Below are 19,337 nucleotides of genomic sequence, written 5' to 3' on the forward strand. Positions count from 1 at the left end.
TGGCTACTTTGAAGAATCTAAAATATAAGATATGTTTTGATATGATGAAGCAGATGCTAAACGACAGGACTGTTTTGCTATCACAGACTGGAACATGTTCCGGGATTCTTCCGATGGCATTGAGGAGTACATAACATCTGTCACTGGCTTTATCAATAAGTGCATTGAGGACGTCATCCCCACAGTGACTGCACGTACATACCCCAACCAGAAGCCATAGATTACAGGCAACGTTCGCACTGAGCTAAAGGGTAGAGCTGCCGCCTTCAAGGTGCAGGACTCTAACCCAGAAGCTTACAAGAAATCCTGCTATGCCCTCTGATGAGCCATCAAACAGGCAAAGCGTCAATACAGGGCTAAGATTGAATTGTACTACACCGGCTCCGACGCTCGTCTTATGTGGCAGGGCTTGCAAACTATTATAGACAACAAAGGGAAGCACAGCCGCGAGCTGCCCAGTGACACGAGCCTACCAGATGAGCTAAATCACTTCTATGCTCGCTTCAAGGCAAGCAATACTCAGGCATGCATGAGAGCATCAGCTGTTACAGACGACTGTGTGATCACGCTCTCCGTAGTCGACGTGAGTAAGACCTTTAAACAGGTCAACATTCACAAGGCTGCGGCCAGACGGATTACCAGGACGTGTGCTCCGGGCATGTGCTGACCAACTGGCAGGTGTCTTCACTGACATTTGATTGAGTCTGATTGAGTCTGTAATACCAACATGTTTCAAGCAGACCACCATAGTCCCTGTGCCCAAGAACATGAAGGCAACCTGCCTAAATGACTACAGACCCGTAGCACTCACGTCCGTAGCCATGAAGTGCTTTGAAAGGCTGGTAATGGCTCACATCAACACCATTATCCCAGAAACCCTAGACCCACTCCAACTTGTATACCGCCCAAACAGATCCACAGATGATGCAATCTCCATTGCACTCCACACTGCCCTTTCCCACCTCGACAAAAGGAACACCTATGTGAGAATGCTATTCATTGACTACTGCTCAGTGTTCAACACCATAGGGCCCTCAGAGCTCATCACTAAGCTAAGGATCCTGGGACTAACACCTCCCTCTGCAACTGGATCCTGGACTTCCTGACGGGCCACCCCTAGGTGGTGACGGAAGGTAGCAACACATCTGCCACGCTGATCCTCAACACGAGCCCCTCAGGGGTGCATGCTCAGTCCCCTCCTGTACTCCCTGTTCATCCACGACTGCATGGCCAGGCACGACTCCAACACCATCATTAAGTTTTCAGATGACACAACAGTGGTAGGCCTGATTACCGACAACGATGAGACAGCCTATAGGGAGGAGGTCAGAGACCTGGCCGCGTGGTTACAGAATAACAACCTATCCCTCAACGTAACCAAGACTAAGGAGATGATTGTGGACTACAGGAAAAGGAGGACCGAGCACGCCCCCATTCTCATCGATGAGGCTGTAGTGGAGCAGGTTGAGAGGTTCAAGTTCCTTGGTGTCCACATCACCAACAAACTAGAATGGTCCAAACACACCAAGACAGTCGTAAAGAGGGCACGACAATGCCTATTCTCCCCCAGGAAACTAAAAAGATTTGGCATGGGTCCTCAGATCCTCAAAAGGTTCTACAGCTGCAACATCGAGATCATCCTGACTGGTTGCATCACTGCCTGGTATGGCAACTGCTTGGACTCCGACAGCAAGACACTACTGTGGGTAGTGCGTACGGCCCAGTACATCACTGGGGCTAAGCTGCCTGCCATCCAGGACCTCTACACCAGGCGGTGTCAGAGGCATGCCCTAAAAATTGTCATAGACCCCAGCCACCCCAGTCATAGATTGTTCTCTCTACTACCGAATGGCAAGCGGTACCGGAGTGCCAAGTCTAGGACAAAAATACTTCTCAACAGTTTTTACCTCCAAGCCATAAGACTCCTGAACAGGTAATCAAATGGCTACCGGGACTTTTTGCATTGTGTGCCGCCCCCCCAACACCTCTTTTACGCTGCTGCTACTCTCTGTTTATCGTATATGCATAGTCACTTTAACTATACATTCCTGTACATACTACCTCAATTATCCCCACCAACTGGTGCCCCCGCACATTGGCTACCCGGGCTACCTGCATTGTGTCCCACCACCCGCCAACCCCTCTTTTACGCTACTGCTACTCTCTGTTTATCATACATGCATAGTCACTTTAACCATATCTACATGTACATACTACCTCAATCAGCCTGACTAACCGGTGTCTGTATATAGCCTCGCTACTGTTATTGCCTCGCTACTGTATATAGCCTCGCTACTGTTATTTTTCACTGTCTTTATACTGTTGTTTTTATTTCTTTACTTACCTATTGTTCACCTAATACCTTTTTTTTCTAACTCTAGAAATTGCACTATTGGTTAAGTAAGCATTTCATTGTAAGGTCAAAATCAAAATCAAAATTGAGAAAAAAACATGAAAACATGAATAAATAAATAAATCTGTACATTAAACAACACTCTGTCATGTTTTCATGTTTTTTTCTCAATTTTGATTTGGTTAAGACTAAGTCTGTCTTGACTAAGTCTGCCTGCACCTGTTGTATTCGGCGCACTTGACAAATAAACTTTGATTTGATTTGTTTAACACTTTTTTGGTTACTACATGATTCAATATCTGTTATTTCATAGTTTTGATGTCTTCACTATTATTCTACAATGTAGAAAATAGTTAAAAAAAAGAAAACCCTGGAATGAGTAGGTGTGTCCAAACTTTTGACTGGTACTGTATATCAACGAATTGGCGAGTGCACTAGAACAGTCTGCAGCACCCGGCCTCACCCCTTCGAATCTAAAGTCAAATGTCTACTGTTTTCTGATGATCTGGTACTTCTGTCCCTATCCAAGGATGGCCTACAGCAGCAACTAGATCTTCTGCAGAGATTCTGTCAGACCTGGGCCTTGACAGTAAATCTCAGTAAGACAATAATAATGGTGTTCCAAAAAAGGTCCTGTTGCCATGACCACAAATACAAATTCCATCTAGACACCGTTGCCCTAGAGCACACAAAAAACTATATTTACCTCGGCCTAAACATCAGCACCACATGTAACTTCCACAAAGCTGTGAACGATATGAGAGACAAGGCAAGAAGGGCCTTCTATGCCATCAAAAGGAACATAAAATTCGACATACGAATTAGGATCTGGCTAAAAATACTTGAATCAGTTATAGAACCCATTGCCCTTGATGCCTGTGAGGTCTGGGTTCCGCTCACCAACCAAGAATTCACAAAATGTTCCAAACACCAAATTGAGACTCTGCATGCAGAATTCTGCAAAAATGTCCTCTGTGGACAACATAAAACACCAAATAATGCATACAGAGCAGAATTAGGCCGATACCTGCTAATTATCCAAATTGAGAAAAGAGCCGTTAAATTCTACAACCACCTAAAAGGAAGCGATTCCCAAACCTTCCATAACAAAAACAAATTAACTTGGAGAAGAGTCCCCTAAGCAAGCTGGTCCTGGGGCTCTGTTCACAAACAGACCCCAAAGAGCCCCAGGACAGCAACACAATTAGACCCAATCAAATCATGAGAAAACAAAAAGATAATTACTTGACACATTGGAAAGAATTAACAAAAGAACAGACCAAACTAGAATGCTATTTGGCCCTAAACAGAGATTACACAGTGGCAGAATACCTGACCACTGCGACTGACCCAAAATAAAGGAAATCTTTGACTATGTACATTTTGTGAGCATAACCTTGTTATTGAGAGAGGCCGCCGAAGGCAGACCTGGCTCAAGAGAAGACAGGCTATGTGCACACTGCCCACAAAAGGAGGTGGAAACTGAGCTGCACTTCCTAACCTTCTGCCAAATGTATGACCATGTTAGAGACACATATTTCCCTCAGATTACACAGACCCACAAAGAATTAGAAAACAAATCCAATTTTGATAAACTCCCATATCTACTGGGTGAAATACCACAGTGTGCCATCACAGCAGCAAGATTTGTGACCTGTTGCCACAAGAAAAGGGCCACCAGTGAAGAAAAAACACCATTGTAAATGCAACCTATATTTATGTTAATTTATTTTCCCTTTTGTACTTTAACCATATGCACACCATTACAACACTTTATATAGACATAATATGACATTTGAAATGACCTTATTCTTTTGGAACTTTTATGTAATGTTTGCTGTGCATTTTTTATTGTTTATTTCACTTTTGTCTATTATCTATTTCACTTGCTTTGGCAATGTAAACATATGTTTCCCATGCCAATAAAGCCCCTTAAATTGAAATTGAATTGAGAGAGAGAGTTACAGAGAGACAGACAGAGAGAGCAGAGACAGAGAGCGACAGAGAGAGCAGAGACCGAGAGTGCAGAGAGAAAGAGAGAGTGAGAGAGATCCATCGAGGGGAATGAGAAGATCAATAAAAGGGTGGGCAGCTCTAATCCTGACAGTCCTGACCTGCTGGGTAAATGAACTGTGGTTACAGGGAGTAAAACCTTGACTGGGATCTGTCCTGACCTGCTGGGTAAATGAACTGTGGTTACAGGGAGGAAAACCTTGACTGGGATCTGTCCAGACCTGCTGGGTAAATGAACTGTGGTTACAGGGAGGAAAACCTTGACTGGGATCTGTCCTGACCTGCTGGGTAAATGAACTGTGGTTACAGGGAGGAAAACCTTGACTGGGATCTGTCCTGACCTGCTGGGTAAATGAACTGTGGTTACAGGGAGGAAAACCTTGACTGGGATCTGTCCTGACCTGCTGGGTAAATGAACTGTGGTTACAGGGAGGAAAACCTTGACTGGGATCTGTCCTGACCTGCTGGGTAAATGAACTGTGGTTACAGGGAGGAAAACCTTGACTGGGATCTGTCCTGACCTGCTGGGTAAATGAACTGTGGTTACAGGGAGTAAAACCTTGACTGGGATCTGTCCTGACCTGCTGGGTAAATGAACTGTGGTTACAGGGAGGAAAACCTTGACTGGGATCTGTCCTGACCTGCTGGGTAAATGAACTGTGGTTACAGGGAGGAAAACCTTGACTGGGATCTGTCCTGACCTGCTGGGTAAATGAACTGTGGTTACAGGGAGGAAAACCTTGACTGGGATCTGTCCTGACCTGCTGGGTAAATGAACTGTGGTTACAGGGAGGAAAACCTTGACTGGGATCTGTCCTGACCTGCTGGGTAAATGAACTGTGGTTACAGGGAGGAAAACCTTGACTGGGATCTGTCCTGACCTGCTGGGTAAATGAACTGTGGTTACAGGGAGGAAAACCTTGACTGGGATCTGTCCTGACCTGCTGGGTAAATGAACTGTGGTTACAGGGAGGAAAACCTTGACTGGGATCTGTCCTGACCTGCTGGGTAAATGAACTGTGGTTACAGGGAGGAAAACCTTGACTGGGATCTGTCCTGACCTGCGGGGTAAATGAACTGTGGTTACAGGGAGGAAAACCTTGACTGGGATCTGGACGCCTCTCTGTAGAGGCTTCTCATTGGAACGCACCAAGCATTAATGGGCCATGCTCATTAGATCATCAAACAACGTGAATATTTTGCAATGGAAATATTTAAAATGAGTGTTTCAGTTTGGACGAGTCCAGCTATATAGTCCCTCCCTGTTTTAGACTGTTTTCTGGCATTTAGAGCCTAATGGACACAACCCCATGCTCTGGCTTGCATTATTCAGCTGGCTAGAGGTCATCAGGTCATTATAGGAATAGAGAGTGTGTTCTCAATAACTTACTTGGTTAAATAAAGAGGCAATAAGGTGGCTGATCAAAGTGTTCAGTTTATAACCCGCAACCACAATAGCAAGTGATACATGTTCCACGGGTAATTGTGGCTAGTTTGTGTTGTCAACTACATAGAGATGACATGAGAGATAGGAAAGAGAGAGAGAGAGAGAGAGAGAGAGAGCGATAGAGAGGGGAGATAGATAGGAGAGAGAGGGAGAAATAAAGAGAGATAGACGGAGAAGGGGAGAGAGAGAGCGATAGAGAGAGGGGAGATAGATAGGAGAGAGAGGGAGGGAGAATAAAGAGAGAGATAGACGGAGAAGGTGAGAGAGAGAAAGTTACAGAAGGACAGAAGGCTAAGTAATTCAATAGCACGGGCTCTGTATCTGGTGAGTATGTGGGTAATGACATCCCGGCCTGTGAAAGGGGAACATCACACATACACTCTCACATTTTAGTGCACATTAGCTGCAGGGAGACAGGGTCTACATCCCAAATGGCATCTTATTCCCTACATAGTGCCCTACTTTTGATCAGAGCCCTGGTCTAAAGTAGTGCACTATATAGGGAATAGGGTGCCAGAGTCCTACTGACCCTGGTCTAAAGTAGTGCACTATATAGGGAATAGGGTGCCAGAGTCCTACTGACCCTGGTCGTTTACAGAGTCTGGGTGGGTTTTGGCTCAGCATTCAAATTGATAGCCGCTAGAAACATAGAAACAAGGATGTAGAAACATCCTTTGTGATGTTTCTACAACTCGATTGGAGTCCACCTGTGGTAAATTCAACTTGATAGCCACTAATAGGTTTCCAATTAGGAATTGTGGTCATGACCATCATAGCCTGAGGCTTCCGCTTCCACTGGACTCTCTCTCACTGGTCCAGGTTATGATCTGCAGACAGTAAAGCTTTTCATTTGCCTGAGGGCTTCCTTTCAACATTTTGCTGAATTACAGTCAGCGTGTAGTCTTAAAAAAGGTGCAGTGAAATGTGTTGTTTTACAGGGTCAGCCATAATAGTACAGCTCCCCTGGAGCAAATTAGGGTTAAGTGCCACATCGACAGATGTTTCACCTTTCAGTTACTGGCCCAGCACTCTAACCGCTAGGCTACCTGCCGCCTAGTGTTCATAAATACATGTAGGGGAGAAGGGGTAAGTTGAACCACCCTTGTTCCTAGGAAACTACAGTGCCTTCGGAAAGTATTCAGACCACCTTGACTTTTTCCACATTTTGTTACGTTACAGCCTTATTCTAAAATTGATTTAAAAATAAATACATCCTCAGCAATCTACACACAATACCCGATAATGACATCACAATACCCCATAATGACATCACAATACCCCATAATGGCAAAGTGAAAACAGGTTTTTAGAAATTTTTGCAAATGTATTAAAAATAACTAACTGAAATACCTTATTTACATAAGTATTCAGACCCTTTGCTATGAGACTCGAAATTGAGTTCAGGTGCATCCTGTTTCCATTGATCATCCTTGAGATGTTTCTACAACTTGATTGGAGTCCACTTGTGGTAAATTCAATTGATTGGACATGATTTGGAAAGGCACACACCTGTCTATATAAAGTTGACAGTGCATGTCAGAGCAAAAAACAAGCCACAAGGTCGAATGAATTGTCCGTAGAGTTCCAAGACAGGATTGTGTCGAGGCACAGATTTGGGGAAGGGTACCAAAAAATGTCTGCAGCATTGAAGGTCCCCAAGAACACAGTGGCCTCCATCATTCATAAATGGAAGAAGTTTGGAACCACCAAGACTCTTCCTAGAGATGGCCGCCCCTGCCAAACTGAGCAATCGGGGGAGAAGGGCCTTGGTCAGGGGGATGACCAAAAACCAGATGGTCACTCTGACAGAGCTCTAAAGTTACTCTGTGGAGATGGGAGAACCTTCCAGAAGGACAACCATCTCTGCTGCACTCCACCAATCAGGCTTTTATGGTAGAGTTGCCAGACAGAAGCCACTCCTCAGTAAAAGGCACATGCCAGCCCGTTCTGAGTTTTCCAAAAGGCACCTAGAGACTCTCAGACCATGAGAAAAAGATTCTCTGGTCTGATGAAACCAAGATTTAACTCTTTGGCCTGAATGCCAAGCGTCACATCTGGAGGAAACCTGGCACCATCCCTACGGTGAAGCATGGTGGTGGCAGCATCATGCTGTGATGTTTTTCAGTGGCAGGGACTGGGAGGCTAGTCAGGATCGAGGCAAAGGTGAGCGGAGCGATCCTTGATGAAAACCTGCTCCAGAGTGCTCAGGACCTCAGACTGGGGCGAAGGTTCACCTTCCAACAGGACAACAACCCTAAGCACACAGCCAAGACAATGCAGGAGTGGCTTTTGGACAAGTCTCTGAATGTCCTTGGGTGGCCCTGCCAGTTCCCGGACTTAAATGCGATTGAACAGCCCTGGAGAGACCTGAAAATAGCTGTGCAGCAACGCTCTCCATCCAACCTGACAGAGCTTGAGAGGATCTGCAGAGAAGAATGTGAGAAACTCTCCAAATACAGGTGTGCCAAGCTTGTAGCATCATACCCAAGAAGACTCAATCCTGTAATCGCTGCCAAAGGTGCTTCAACAAAGTACTGAATAATTGTCTGAATACTTATGTAAATGTCATATTACATTTTTATTTTTTATAAATTTTCCAAAAATTCCTAAAACTTGTTTTTGCTTTGTCATTATGGGGTATTGTGTGTAGATTGCTGAGGGGAGAAAAAAAACAATTTTATAAATTTTTGAATAATGCTGTAACATAACAGAATGGAAAAAGTCAAGGGGTCTGAATTCTTTCCGAAGGCACTGTATACATATAAGTAACCACTCTGGCACCCCAATGGTGGAACAAGCTCCCTCACGACGCCAGGACAGCGGAGTCAGTCACCACCTTCCGGAGACACCTGAAACCCCACCTCTTTAAGGAATACCTAGGATAGGATAAAGTAATCCTTCTAACCCCCCCCCCCCCCTTAAAAGATTTAGATGCACTATTGTAAAGTGGTTGTTCCACTGGATATCATAAGGTGAATGCACCAATTTGTAAGTCGCTCTGGATAAGAGCGTCTGCTAAATGACTTAAATGTAAATGTAATAATTAATAGTCTGACCAAGTATGAATTGACTGTCCCATAATTTCCTGGAGTCTCTGAAGGAAGTAACCACATGGAAAAAGTGGTAAACAAGATAAGCAAGTAAGTTCCACAAAACAGGTTTTTCACCAAGTCAAATACATTTATTGTGTTCAAATCAAATTGTATTTGTCACATACACGTATTTAGTAGATGTTATTGCAGGTGTAGCGAAATGCTTGTGTTTCTAGCTCCAACAGTGCAGTAATATCTAACAAGTTATATCTAACAATTTCACAACAATACACACTCATCTAAGGTAAAGGAATGGAATTAAGAATATATAAATATTTGGGCGAGCAATGTCGAATAGTATAGAATACAGTCTAAACATATGAGATGAGTAGTGCAAAATATTTAAACATTATTAAAGTGACTAGTGTTCCATTATTAAAGTGGCCAATGGTAGAGGTTTTCTTGTTTCTAGGAAACTGTACACATAATTAATATTTTGACCAAATATTTAGGAAGAAGTCATAATTGTATGGAGTTTGTGAAGTTAGAAACCACATGGAAAAGGTGAGAAGATAAAAAAAAAAGTTTTTCACCAGTCAAATGAATTGATTGTGATAGAGATTTCATATTGCTTGTATCGAAACCAAAGTAGATTGTTTTATACATTAGTTGGGGTCTCTATAAGCTTCAATATGAGGTCCTAAACCTAGCATGAAAGTGCATAATTATAGCTGTGTATCCTAATACAGCCAATATGTTTGCCTTGGGGTAAATTGATCCAATGGCCATGGAGTAAGCTGAGCCAATGGTTGAGCCAATGGCCATGGGGTAAATTGATCCTATGGCCATGGAGTAAGCTGAGCCAATGGTTGAGCCAATGGCCATGGGGTAAATTGATCCAATGGCCATGGAGTAAGCTGAGCCAATGGTTGAGCCAATGTCCATGGGGTAAATTGATCCAATGGCCATGGAGTAAGCTGAGCCAATGGTTGAGCCAATGGCCATGGGGTAAATTGATCCAATGGCCATGGAGTAAGCTGAGCCAATGGTTGAGCCAATGTCCATGGGGTAAATTGATCCAATGGCCATGGAGTAAGCTGAGCCAATGGTTGAGCCAATGGCCATGGGGTAAATTGATCCAATGGCCATGGAGTAAGCTGAGCCAATGGTTGAGCCAATGGCAAGTTGAGCAAATTGAAGCAAATGTTCTTGCTAGGCGTGATGCAAGTCAATATTGCTGGGATATGAGTTAACAACAGGGCCTGGCCTATGTTAAAAGTGTTTTTAAAAAAGTGTTTGTTAGGTGTTAAGCCTCTGTTAAAAGATGCTTAAACATTTATTTATTTTTTACTGAAAAAGCGATTGCGATTGTGTTGAATTGTGTCTGGGAAATAAAGACAGTCATGGTTTTAAAAACATAGTAGTAATATTTAATTCACTTCAGAAATTTGTAAGCAGCTTAACTGACCCTTTCCCACGACTCACCTTACCCCATAGCCAGGGTAAGTTGAGTCAGGAGATTACTTTTGTTTTGGACAAACTATGTTTTCATGAGTGTTTCCATTAATTCAGATTATTTCCAGGGATACACAACATCCTGAAATATATGTAGATATCTTTGTTAGAAAGAATACTATGTTTCCCTTGACGGAGTGTTGCTGAATGTAAACAATGGCTCAACTTACCCAACTCCCCCGTAGTATGTATTCATGCCTTTACCACTATGGTTGGCAATGGATTTCTGATCCCATAATGTATAGGATATTTGTCTCAAAGTCCCAATATTGAATGAATGTTATATTATCCTTCATCCAGTGATGTTGCCAACTCTTCCATCATTGTCATGCCATACATACACAGAACATTGTTTTGACTTTCCTGTCTCTAATTTCCACCCCTTATGTTTCTCTGTTACAGAGAGCTGTAAAGACATCCTGGCAGCTACTGGGAACTATGCCCAACCAGAAATCACCACTCTGACCTGAAGAAGTTGATTGGTCGATGAAGGAGAATTACGTGTAAACCAGGATGCAGCACTGAAGGACATGGGGTGGAGCTTCAGGTCTAGGTCCCTCCTTCCTCTAACTGAGATGAAGGTCCGGGTCCTTCCGGGAAGGTTCTGGAAGAAGAACTCTTGTCTTTCTGTCAAGTACACAGTACCCAAACTCTATTGTAGAATACGTATATCTGATGCTTTAGGGGGTATAGTTATGTATGTACACACATCTGTCTGTTTCCAAGCATTTAGCATGTATTGTATTGCATGATCTAGCACTATATAATGTACCATGAAAGAAAATAACATCAGTGAGCTTAATGTTAAGGGACACATCTAAAGTTGAGGAGTGTTTTGAATATCTGATGGAAATACTAAGAGTTTCAATCAAGCAACAATATTTCCAAATGGTGTTTTCAAAAAATTGCTACTATTTGTGAAGGATTCGAGTCCTGAGACCAGAAACAATATTTGATGTGTATGTAAAAAACGTCTGCTGTCTTTCATCAATGAAGCGTAATTGGTAAATATTGTATAACTAAAATACAATACAGAAATGTGGAGTTGCACTGTTGCATGGGGCGGCAGGTAGCCTAGTGGTTAGAGCGTTGGGCCAATAACCAAAAAGTTGCTAGAGTGAATCCCTGAGCTGTCAAGGCAAAAATCTGTCGTTCTGCCCCTGAACAAGGCAGTTAACCCACTGTTCCTATGCTGTCATTGAAAATAAGTATTTGTTCTTAACTGACTTGCCTAGTTAAATAAAGGTAAAATAAAATAAATCATAAATTAAAAAAGTGACTGTTAACAGACTAAAGTGGGATTGGAACTAGGAGTTGTTGTTCCCAGACGACTGACTCCCAAGTCCAGCTTTGTTTTGATTAAGTAAAAGTTAAAACAGGTTGGTCTCTGCCTGGTGTCATGCCAGTCAACAGACAGGCCGTAGTCAAGCAGTGGCATGTGACTATGAAATCTCATGCTATTTTCCTTTCACAAACAAAGTATCTTGCAAATCCTTATAGAAAGAATAAAAATAATGTATGAAAAAATTAAAAAATCATGTTTTTCTATTACAGTACAGTACGTAAACAGTTCTGTTTCAGGAAGAGGAGAGTCAACATGCAGACAGTAGTAGCATGTGACTATTAAAGCTCACACTACTGTTCACAAACACAGTGTCTTTAAGTCGTTGTACAAAAAAAAAGAGAAATACGAATGTAAAAAATGCATTGAGATGCAGTCAGACAGTAGCCAAGATTTAGCATGTGACTGAAGAAGCTCACACTACTTGTCTTTTCACAAACAAAAAGTGTCTTGCAAATAATATATAAATGCTATTGTATTTCTTTGACAATACATTTGCTGGTTGAAAAAGGGGACCAAAAAATGTGGGCGGCCATATTAGATTAAAAGAGATTATCTCAACGTCATCATTGCTAAATGCATCATCAACGTTGTTAGTAAATGCATTGTTAAGATCCACATCTGCACATGCTGTGACATCATCCGCCCGTTCCAGTCGTGCTTAATGTCAAAGTGATGGAGCTTAATGTTGCTATGGAGTAATGTGATGAGACTTAGATTTTGTTCCTAAAACGCCAATCTTGGTCCTTTAAGATCTTGGTTATTTTTAAGATCTTGGTTGTTTGATAATCATTGTACATGTATCTAACATGCTGACCACACCGGCAGCGTAACGTGTGCGAACGTTGCAAAATAAATGTACACATACATGTTATTCAGTCATTTCGTCCAAACTGCTCGCGCGCACAACGAGCGTCTGCTAGCCAGGCGCTAAAATAAAACTTTGGTTCTATTTTAGACGCTTGATACGCTGCAAGTCCCACCTCTTCCATCTCCTTATTGGTTTTTAGGAGCATATTGGGTGAACTGAGGTCCACACTCCAGTCCAGTTGGTTGTAGTAACGCACCTTAAAGTTGGTAGCCAACCACCATATAAAATCCACAGAAGAAGAATACTGAACTAGGAGAGATTACTAGAAACTAACTAGGTTTCCCCTTTTATCTGTGGATTTATTGTCAGAGTATAGAACACACTATTTTGTGTGACTCAAAATGGTTCGATATTCTACAAAGATCCAGCAACAACAAAAAAAGGACCTTGTGCATTTCAAGTAAAATAACAACCCAATGTTTATATCCCAGGACAAAATGAGCTAGCAACAGCAAGCTAGCTAGCTAAATGTCCATGAATGTTTCGTATATGTTTTGACCTGTCTCCAAATGAATATATTTGGTTCAGAGATCTTTTTGATATTTCAACCTGTGTGTCCTGATCGCGTCTGGTGTGGATAGACAAAATCGAAGGCACGCGCATGTCCGGTTTAGTCAACGTGCTCGGTTTAGTCGCCGTGCTCGGTTTAGTCGCCGTGCCCGGTTTAGTCGCCCGGTTTAGTCGCCGTTCCCGGTTTAGTCGCCGTGCCCGGTTTAGTCAGCGTGCCCGGTTTAGTCACCGTGCACGGTTTAGTCAGCGTGCCGGTTTAGTCAGCGTGTCCGGTTTAGTCGCCGTGCCCGGTTTAGTCAGCGTTCCCGGTTTAGTCGCCGTGCCCGGTTTAGTCGCCGTTCCCGGTTTAGTCGCCGTGCCCGGTTTAGTCGGCATGTAAGGTGGAAAAAGGTTGCTTCTCAAATGGTACCTTGTTGTGTTTTGAAAGTGGGATTTGGGACGCAGTCAAAGAGAGTGTGTTTTGAGAGTGGGATTTGGGACGCAGAAAAAGAGAGTGTGTTTTGAGAGTGGGATTTGGGACGCAGGAAAAGAGAGTGTGTTTTGAGAGTGGGATTTGGGACGCAGGCCAAAGAGAGTATGTTTTGAGAGTGGGATTTGGGACGCAAGCCAAAGAGAGTATGTTTTCTTTCACGTGGTGTCTTAATATATTTCTCTTGGTCGACCATAGTTGCCTTGTGTTTACTATTAAAGAAAGTAAAGTTTTATTGAAATGTATTTTAATTTATATCGCAACGCTATTTTGACTCCTCTGACACAAAAGTCTGTATATAGAAGCACAGTTGTATGTAGCACAGTATAAGCCTAGTGACTTTACCTTAATCCTGTAGAAAACCCCTCTCGAAAATTGATTATCTGCACATTTAGTAACAATATATTACATTATATGAAGATAATTTTATTTTGATAATTTAAATCTAGAATCCTTAGTTGCTACATCCATTTTTGGACTTATAAATGAATGATTCTTGAAGAATATAACTTGTAAATGCCTCGTGAGCTTAGTTCAACTGTCGTACCCCATCAGAACCCAATATATAAAGTTGTTATACTCCAATGTTTGTAAACAAAGTAAATGTAAACAAACACTGTATAGTCTCAAAACATGGTTCAAACTATAATGTTGATACATGGATGGTCAGTCCTTGTATCCATACCGTAGCTCTGTCTATTAATTTGAGAGTGGTTACATTTCTCCAGCCTCATCCCTCAACTGTTTACCAAAACACAGACGGGGTGACCCTTTGTTATTGTTTCAATTAAGGATTCCAGCTTTATCTATATCTACCTATACAGCCTCCTTTTCCACTTTTACTGTTGTGTTTTAGCAGGGGTGAACTGAATCATAGCTATATGAGTCTAAGCTTGTTTCTAGAATGATTACAATGAGAATTAGAATGATTACAATGAGAATTAGAATGATTATAATATTCTCCATAGAATTAGCATGATTCTAAGATTCTCATTGTAATTCTATGGGGTTCTGATCATGGGCTGGATGCTTTGTATGGACCTGTGTATCTGGTGCAGTTTGTAAAGTTGAACGGTCGATTTTGGGAATGAAACGCAGTGAAACTGTCAGATGTTGTGTGTCTTAAAGCATTGCAGTTGACATAATGTATCATGTAGGCATGTGAAAATAAAATCCATTTTCTCTATGACAAAAGAAAAACCAAGTGTGCCACTGTCTCTGCCTTTCCACAAGCTGATAGCTGTTATTGTTTCTGTCTCCGAGGCTGTATGTTTCCATCCATGGTGACGTCTTTGCCCCATGGCCTTTATTCTTCAACCATTTACTGCACAACGTGGAGCCAACTTGTCGTGCTTTGATTACTACTGTCTTCTGTTCTTAGTGGGATCAAAACTAGAATCAGTGGGATTGCTGTTGTGGTTGTGCAAAAAGAAAAAAAAACAGTGTTTTGTGCTCAAAAAACAGGAGTAGAGGGGCTTAGAATGTGCATGTGATTTTTATTGGGGTTATTAGCAGCTACCAGAGCACCAGACTAGAGTGTGTGTGTGTGTGTGTGTGTGTGTGTGTGTGTGTGTGTGTGTGTGTGTGTGTGTGTGTGTGTGTGTGTGTGTGTGTGTGTGTGTGTGTGTGTGTGTGTGTGTTACTGTGGTTATTAGCAGCTACCAGAGCACCAGACTAGAGTGTGTGTGTGTGTGTGTTATTGTGGTCTGTTGTAAAGTAGTGTAATGAAAGTCATAGACATGCCTCCTACTCCCCAGTGTTTGTGTGATCACTCGCTGAATGTGTAGATGGAACACAACACACAGCCGTCTCCACGGAGATCTGGAATGACAGGCTACTAATTACTGTTCAGTTGCTTCTCTGCTGCTGCTCCTCACACTTGGAAGCGCACACACACACACACACACACACACACACACACACACACACACACACACACATAATAAGAAAGTGTCTATAGAGACACAGAGGGTGGACTTAAATCAATGAGTCACAAATCAGGCTAGCTGTTTTCTTGATGAAAGCAGACATACTCCTTTAGTGAGCTAAAAATGGGTACAAATAGTAAATTCTGTTCAACATGTCAGATACTGACTGAAGTGTGTTACTCTATTATTTCCTGGTAGCACCTCTTAGTTGAATTAATGGAACAACTCACTGGAATGGAACACATATGGAATGGAACACCCAGTGAATGGCAATGTTCTTTCTCAGACCCTCACACACCCATTATATTGGTTGTCTCCCAAAAGGCACCCTATTCCCTATTTAGTGCACAACTTTTGACCAGAGCCCAAAGGCACTATAGGGAATAGGGAACCATTTGGACACACAAGTGACTCAAGATCTAGCACTGAGCTCACTCTGAGTTTACTCTCTATGGCGCCGACAGAGAGGGCTGCTGTGCTTCTAGCTCTTAGGAAACTTTGCAGTATTTTGTTTTTTCATGTATTATTTCTTACACTGTTAGCTCAGATTTTTTTAGATGTTATTATTTAAGGCCAGGAAGAACTATTGGATATCAGAGCGGCGGTAACTCACCAGCACTTCCAGCACTGCAACCAGGAATACGACTTTCCCAAAGCGGATCCTTTGTTCGCACCCCCAGGGCAATTTAACTGATTCCAGAAGTACCCATGCTAAGGACTATTCAATGCTGGTCTGACCAATTGGAATCCACGCTTCAAGATTTTTTGATCACGCGGATTAGGATATGTTCCGGGTAGCTTCCGAGAATAATATTTACGAATATACTGACATGGTGACTGAGTTTATCAGGAAGTCTATAGGAGATGTTGTACCCACTGTGACTATTAAAAACCTACCCTAACCAAAAACTGTGGATAAATGGCAGCATTCGCGCAAAACTGAAAGCGTGAACCACCGTATTTAACCATGGCAAGGTGACTAGGAATATGGCAGAATACAAACAGTGTAGTTATTCCCTCCGCAAGGCAATCAAACAGGCAAAGTGTCAGTATAGAGACAAAGTGGAGTCGCAATTCACCGGCTCAGATACGAGACATATGTTGCAGGGTCTACAGACAATCACAGACTACAAAAAGAAAACGTCTCGACACCAACGTCTTGCTTACAGACAAGCTAATCACCTTCTTCGCACGCTTTGAGGATAACACAGTGTCACCAACACGGCCCACTACCAAGGACTGTGGGCTCTCCTTCTCCGTGGCCGACGTAAGACATTTAAGCGTGTTAACCCTCGCAAGGATGCCAGCTCAGACGAGCTAGCATTGGTATCTACGTCGGCACCAATGATGTTAGGATAAAACAGTTAGGGGGAGTGATGAGTTCTACAGCAGTCTCGGACAACTCAATCACTGGTTGAAAACTGTTTTCTGACGCACCCAAAATAAGGAATTTGTAGATAACTGGCCTTCTTTCTGGGACTCTCCCACAAACAGGACTAAGCCTGGCCTGCTGAGGAGTGACGGACTCCATCCAAGCTGGAGGGGTGCTCTCATCTTATCAATCAACATAGACATGGCTCTAACTCCTCTAGCTCCACAATGAAATAGGGTGCAGGCCAGGCAGCAGGCTGTTAGCCAGCCTGCCAGCTTAGTGGAGTCTGCCACTAGCACAGTCAGTGTAGTCATTTCAGCTTTCCCCATTGAGACCGTGTCTGTGCTTCGATCTAGATCGGGCAAAACTAAACATGGCAGTGTTCGCCTTAGCAATCTCACTGGAATAAAGACCTCCTCCATTCATGTCAATATTGAAAGAGATTGTGACAATATCTCACATCTCAAAATCGGGCTACTTAATGTTAGAGCCCTCACTTCCAAGGCAGTCATAGTTAATGACCTAATCACTGATCATAACCTTGATGTGATTGGTCTGAATGAAACATGGTTCAAGACTGATTATTTTTCAACCATTTTACATGGTGTGTGTGTGTGTGTGTGTGTGTGTGTGTGTGTGTGTGTGTGTGTGTGTGTGTGTGTGTGTGTGTGTGTGTGTGTGTGTGTGTTGTGTGTGTGTGTGTGTGTGTGTGTGTGTGTGTGTGTGTGTGTGTGTGTGTGTGTGTGTGTGTGTGTGTGTGGTTTAAATGAGGCCTCTCCTCCTTGTTACACTAGTGGCCATATACACCGCACATCCCGCAAAGGCGGAGGTGTTGCGAACATCTCAAGAATATTTCAAGGGCTGTTTTTTTCCCATATTCGTAACATTTAAAAAATCAGATTTTTTCTCCCCCAAAAAATGATGCAGAAAAGTTCATCAATACTTTTGTCACTTCTAGATTAGACTACTGCAATTCTCTACTTTCTGGTTACCCGGATAAAGCACTAAATAAACTTCAGTTAGTGCTAAACACTCCTGCTAGAATCTTGACTAGAACCAAAAAAATCGGATAATATTACTCCAGTGCTAGCCTCTCTACACTGGCTTCCTGTTAAGGCTGGGGCTGATTTCAAGGTTTTACTGCTACCCTACAAAGCATTACATGGACTTGCTCCTACCTATCTCTCTGATTTGGTCCTGCCGTACATACATACATGTACGCTATGGTCACAAGATGCAGGTCTCCTTATTGTCCCTAGAATTTCTAAGCAAACAGTTGGAGGCAGGGCTTTCTCTTATAGAGCTCAGTTTTTATGGAATGGTCTGCCTATCCATGTGAGAGACGCACACTCGGTCTCGACCTTTAAGTCTTTACTGAAGACTTATATCTTCATTAGGTCCTATGATTGAATGTAGTCTGGCCCCGGGGTGCGAAGGTGAACGACAAGGCACTGGAGTGATGAACCACCCTTACTTTCTGGTCGGCTCCCCTCTCTCCGCTGGGATTCTCTGCCTCTGACCCTATTATGAGGGCTGAGTCACTGGCTTACTCGTGCTCTTCTGTCCCTAGGAGGGGTACGTCATGTTGTGCCAGGCTTTTTTTTTGTTACTCTGTCCTATAGTCTTGTCTGGTGTCCTGTGTGAACTAAAGATTCCCCCCTTTAATTCTCTCTCCCAAACATAACACTTTATATTCAGGACATCAAGTATGATAGTGAGTTTAAGGGTACAAGAATGGATATATCTGTCTGTGTTGGCAGAATCACTACTGACTGTATCCCATCGAGCCAAGGCTGCCCTTTGTCACAGTTCCAAGACCAGTCAGAAACGCCCGGATAACCCGACGCCAATGATCCCGGTTGATTTTAAAACTGAACTTGGATCCACGTTAAGTAGCAATGATATCCTTCGTCACCGTCTTCTTACGACAGGAGACAGATTGTAGAGCTGGCGGCGAGAAGTTTGAATTGAGATGGAATGCATAAATCAGACTTATATTTAAGGAAAACGAATCGACATACAATCCCGAAATCAACTATAACTGTCAATAGTAAAACAAAGCTTAAAGCGATGTTTGAGTGAACCCTGAATACAGGAAATGACTGGTGAAATCACTTCTGAACATTGTAGACTCCTCAGTTTGTGTCAGTCAAGATCAAACGCAGCCTCTACGGGATCGGTATCCCTAAACTGGGACAGTTAAAGTGACTAGAATGACATTGTAAACAATAGCCAACTCCGGGAAATAGACATGTCTTACAAGGGCAGAAAGCTTAAATTCTTGTTAATCTAACTCAAGTGTCCAATTTACAGTAACTATTAGAGCAAAAAAACCACGCTATTGTTTGAGGATAGTGCACAACAACAAAACACTTTTATCACAGCAACTGGTTTGATACATTCACCTTTGTAGGTAAATAATGTACTTACATTCAGTAATCTTGCTCTGATTTGTCATTCTGAGGGTCCCAGAGATAAAATGTAG

At 42.7% G+C, this 19,337-nt stretch overlaps 1 protein-coding gene across 1 annotated transcript in view; it reads left to right on the plus strand.

Moving 5' to 3' along the window:
* Nucleotides 1–12,986, plus strand: part of kcnc4 (potassium voltage-gated channel, Shaw-related subfamily, member 4) — a 67,802-nt gene extending 54,816 nt beyond the window's left edge. Inside the window, exon 5 of the mRNA XM_014134361.3 lies at nucleotides 10,763–12,986. Coding sequence (XP_013989836.1) covers nucleotides 10,763–10,830 — 68 coding nt within the window. The 3' untranslated portion in view covers nucleotides 10,831–12,986. The remainder of the gene's footprint in view (nucleotides 1–10,762) is intronic.
* The last annotated feature ends 6,351 nt before the right edge of the window (nucleotides 12,987–19,337 follow it).

This window comes from Salmo salar, chromosome 13, assembly GCF_965601325.2.
Source record: "Salmo salar chromosome 13, fSalSal1, whole genome shotgun sequence".
Classification (NCBI taxonomy): domain Eukaryota; kingdom Metazoa; phylum Chordata; class Actinopteri; order Salmoniformes; family Salmonidae; genus Salmo; species Salmo salar.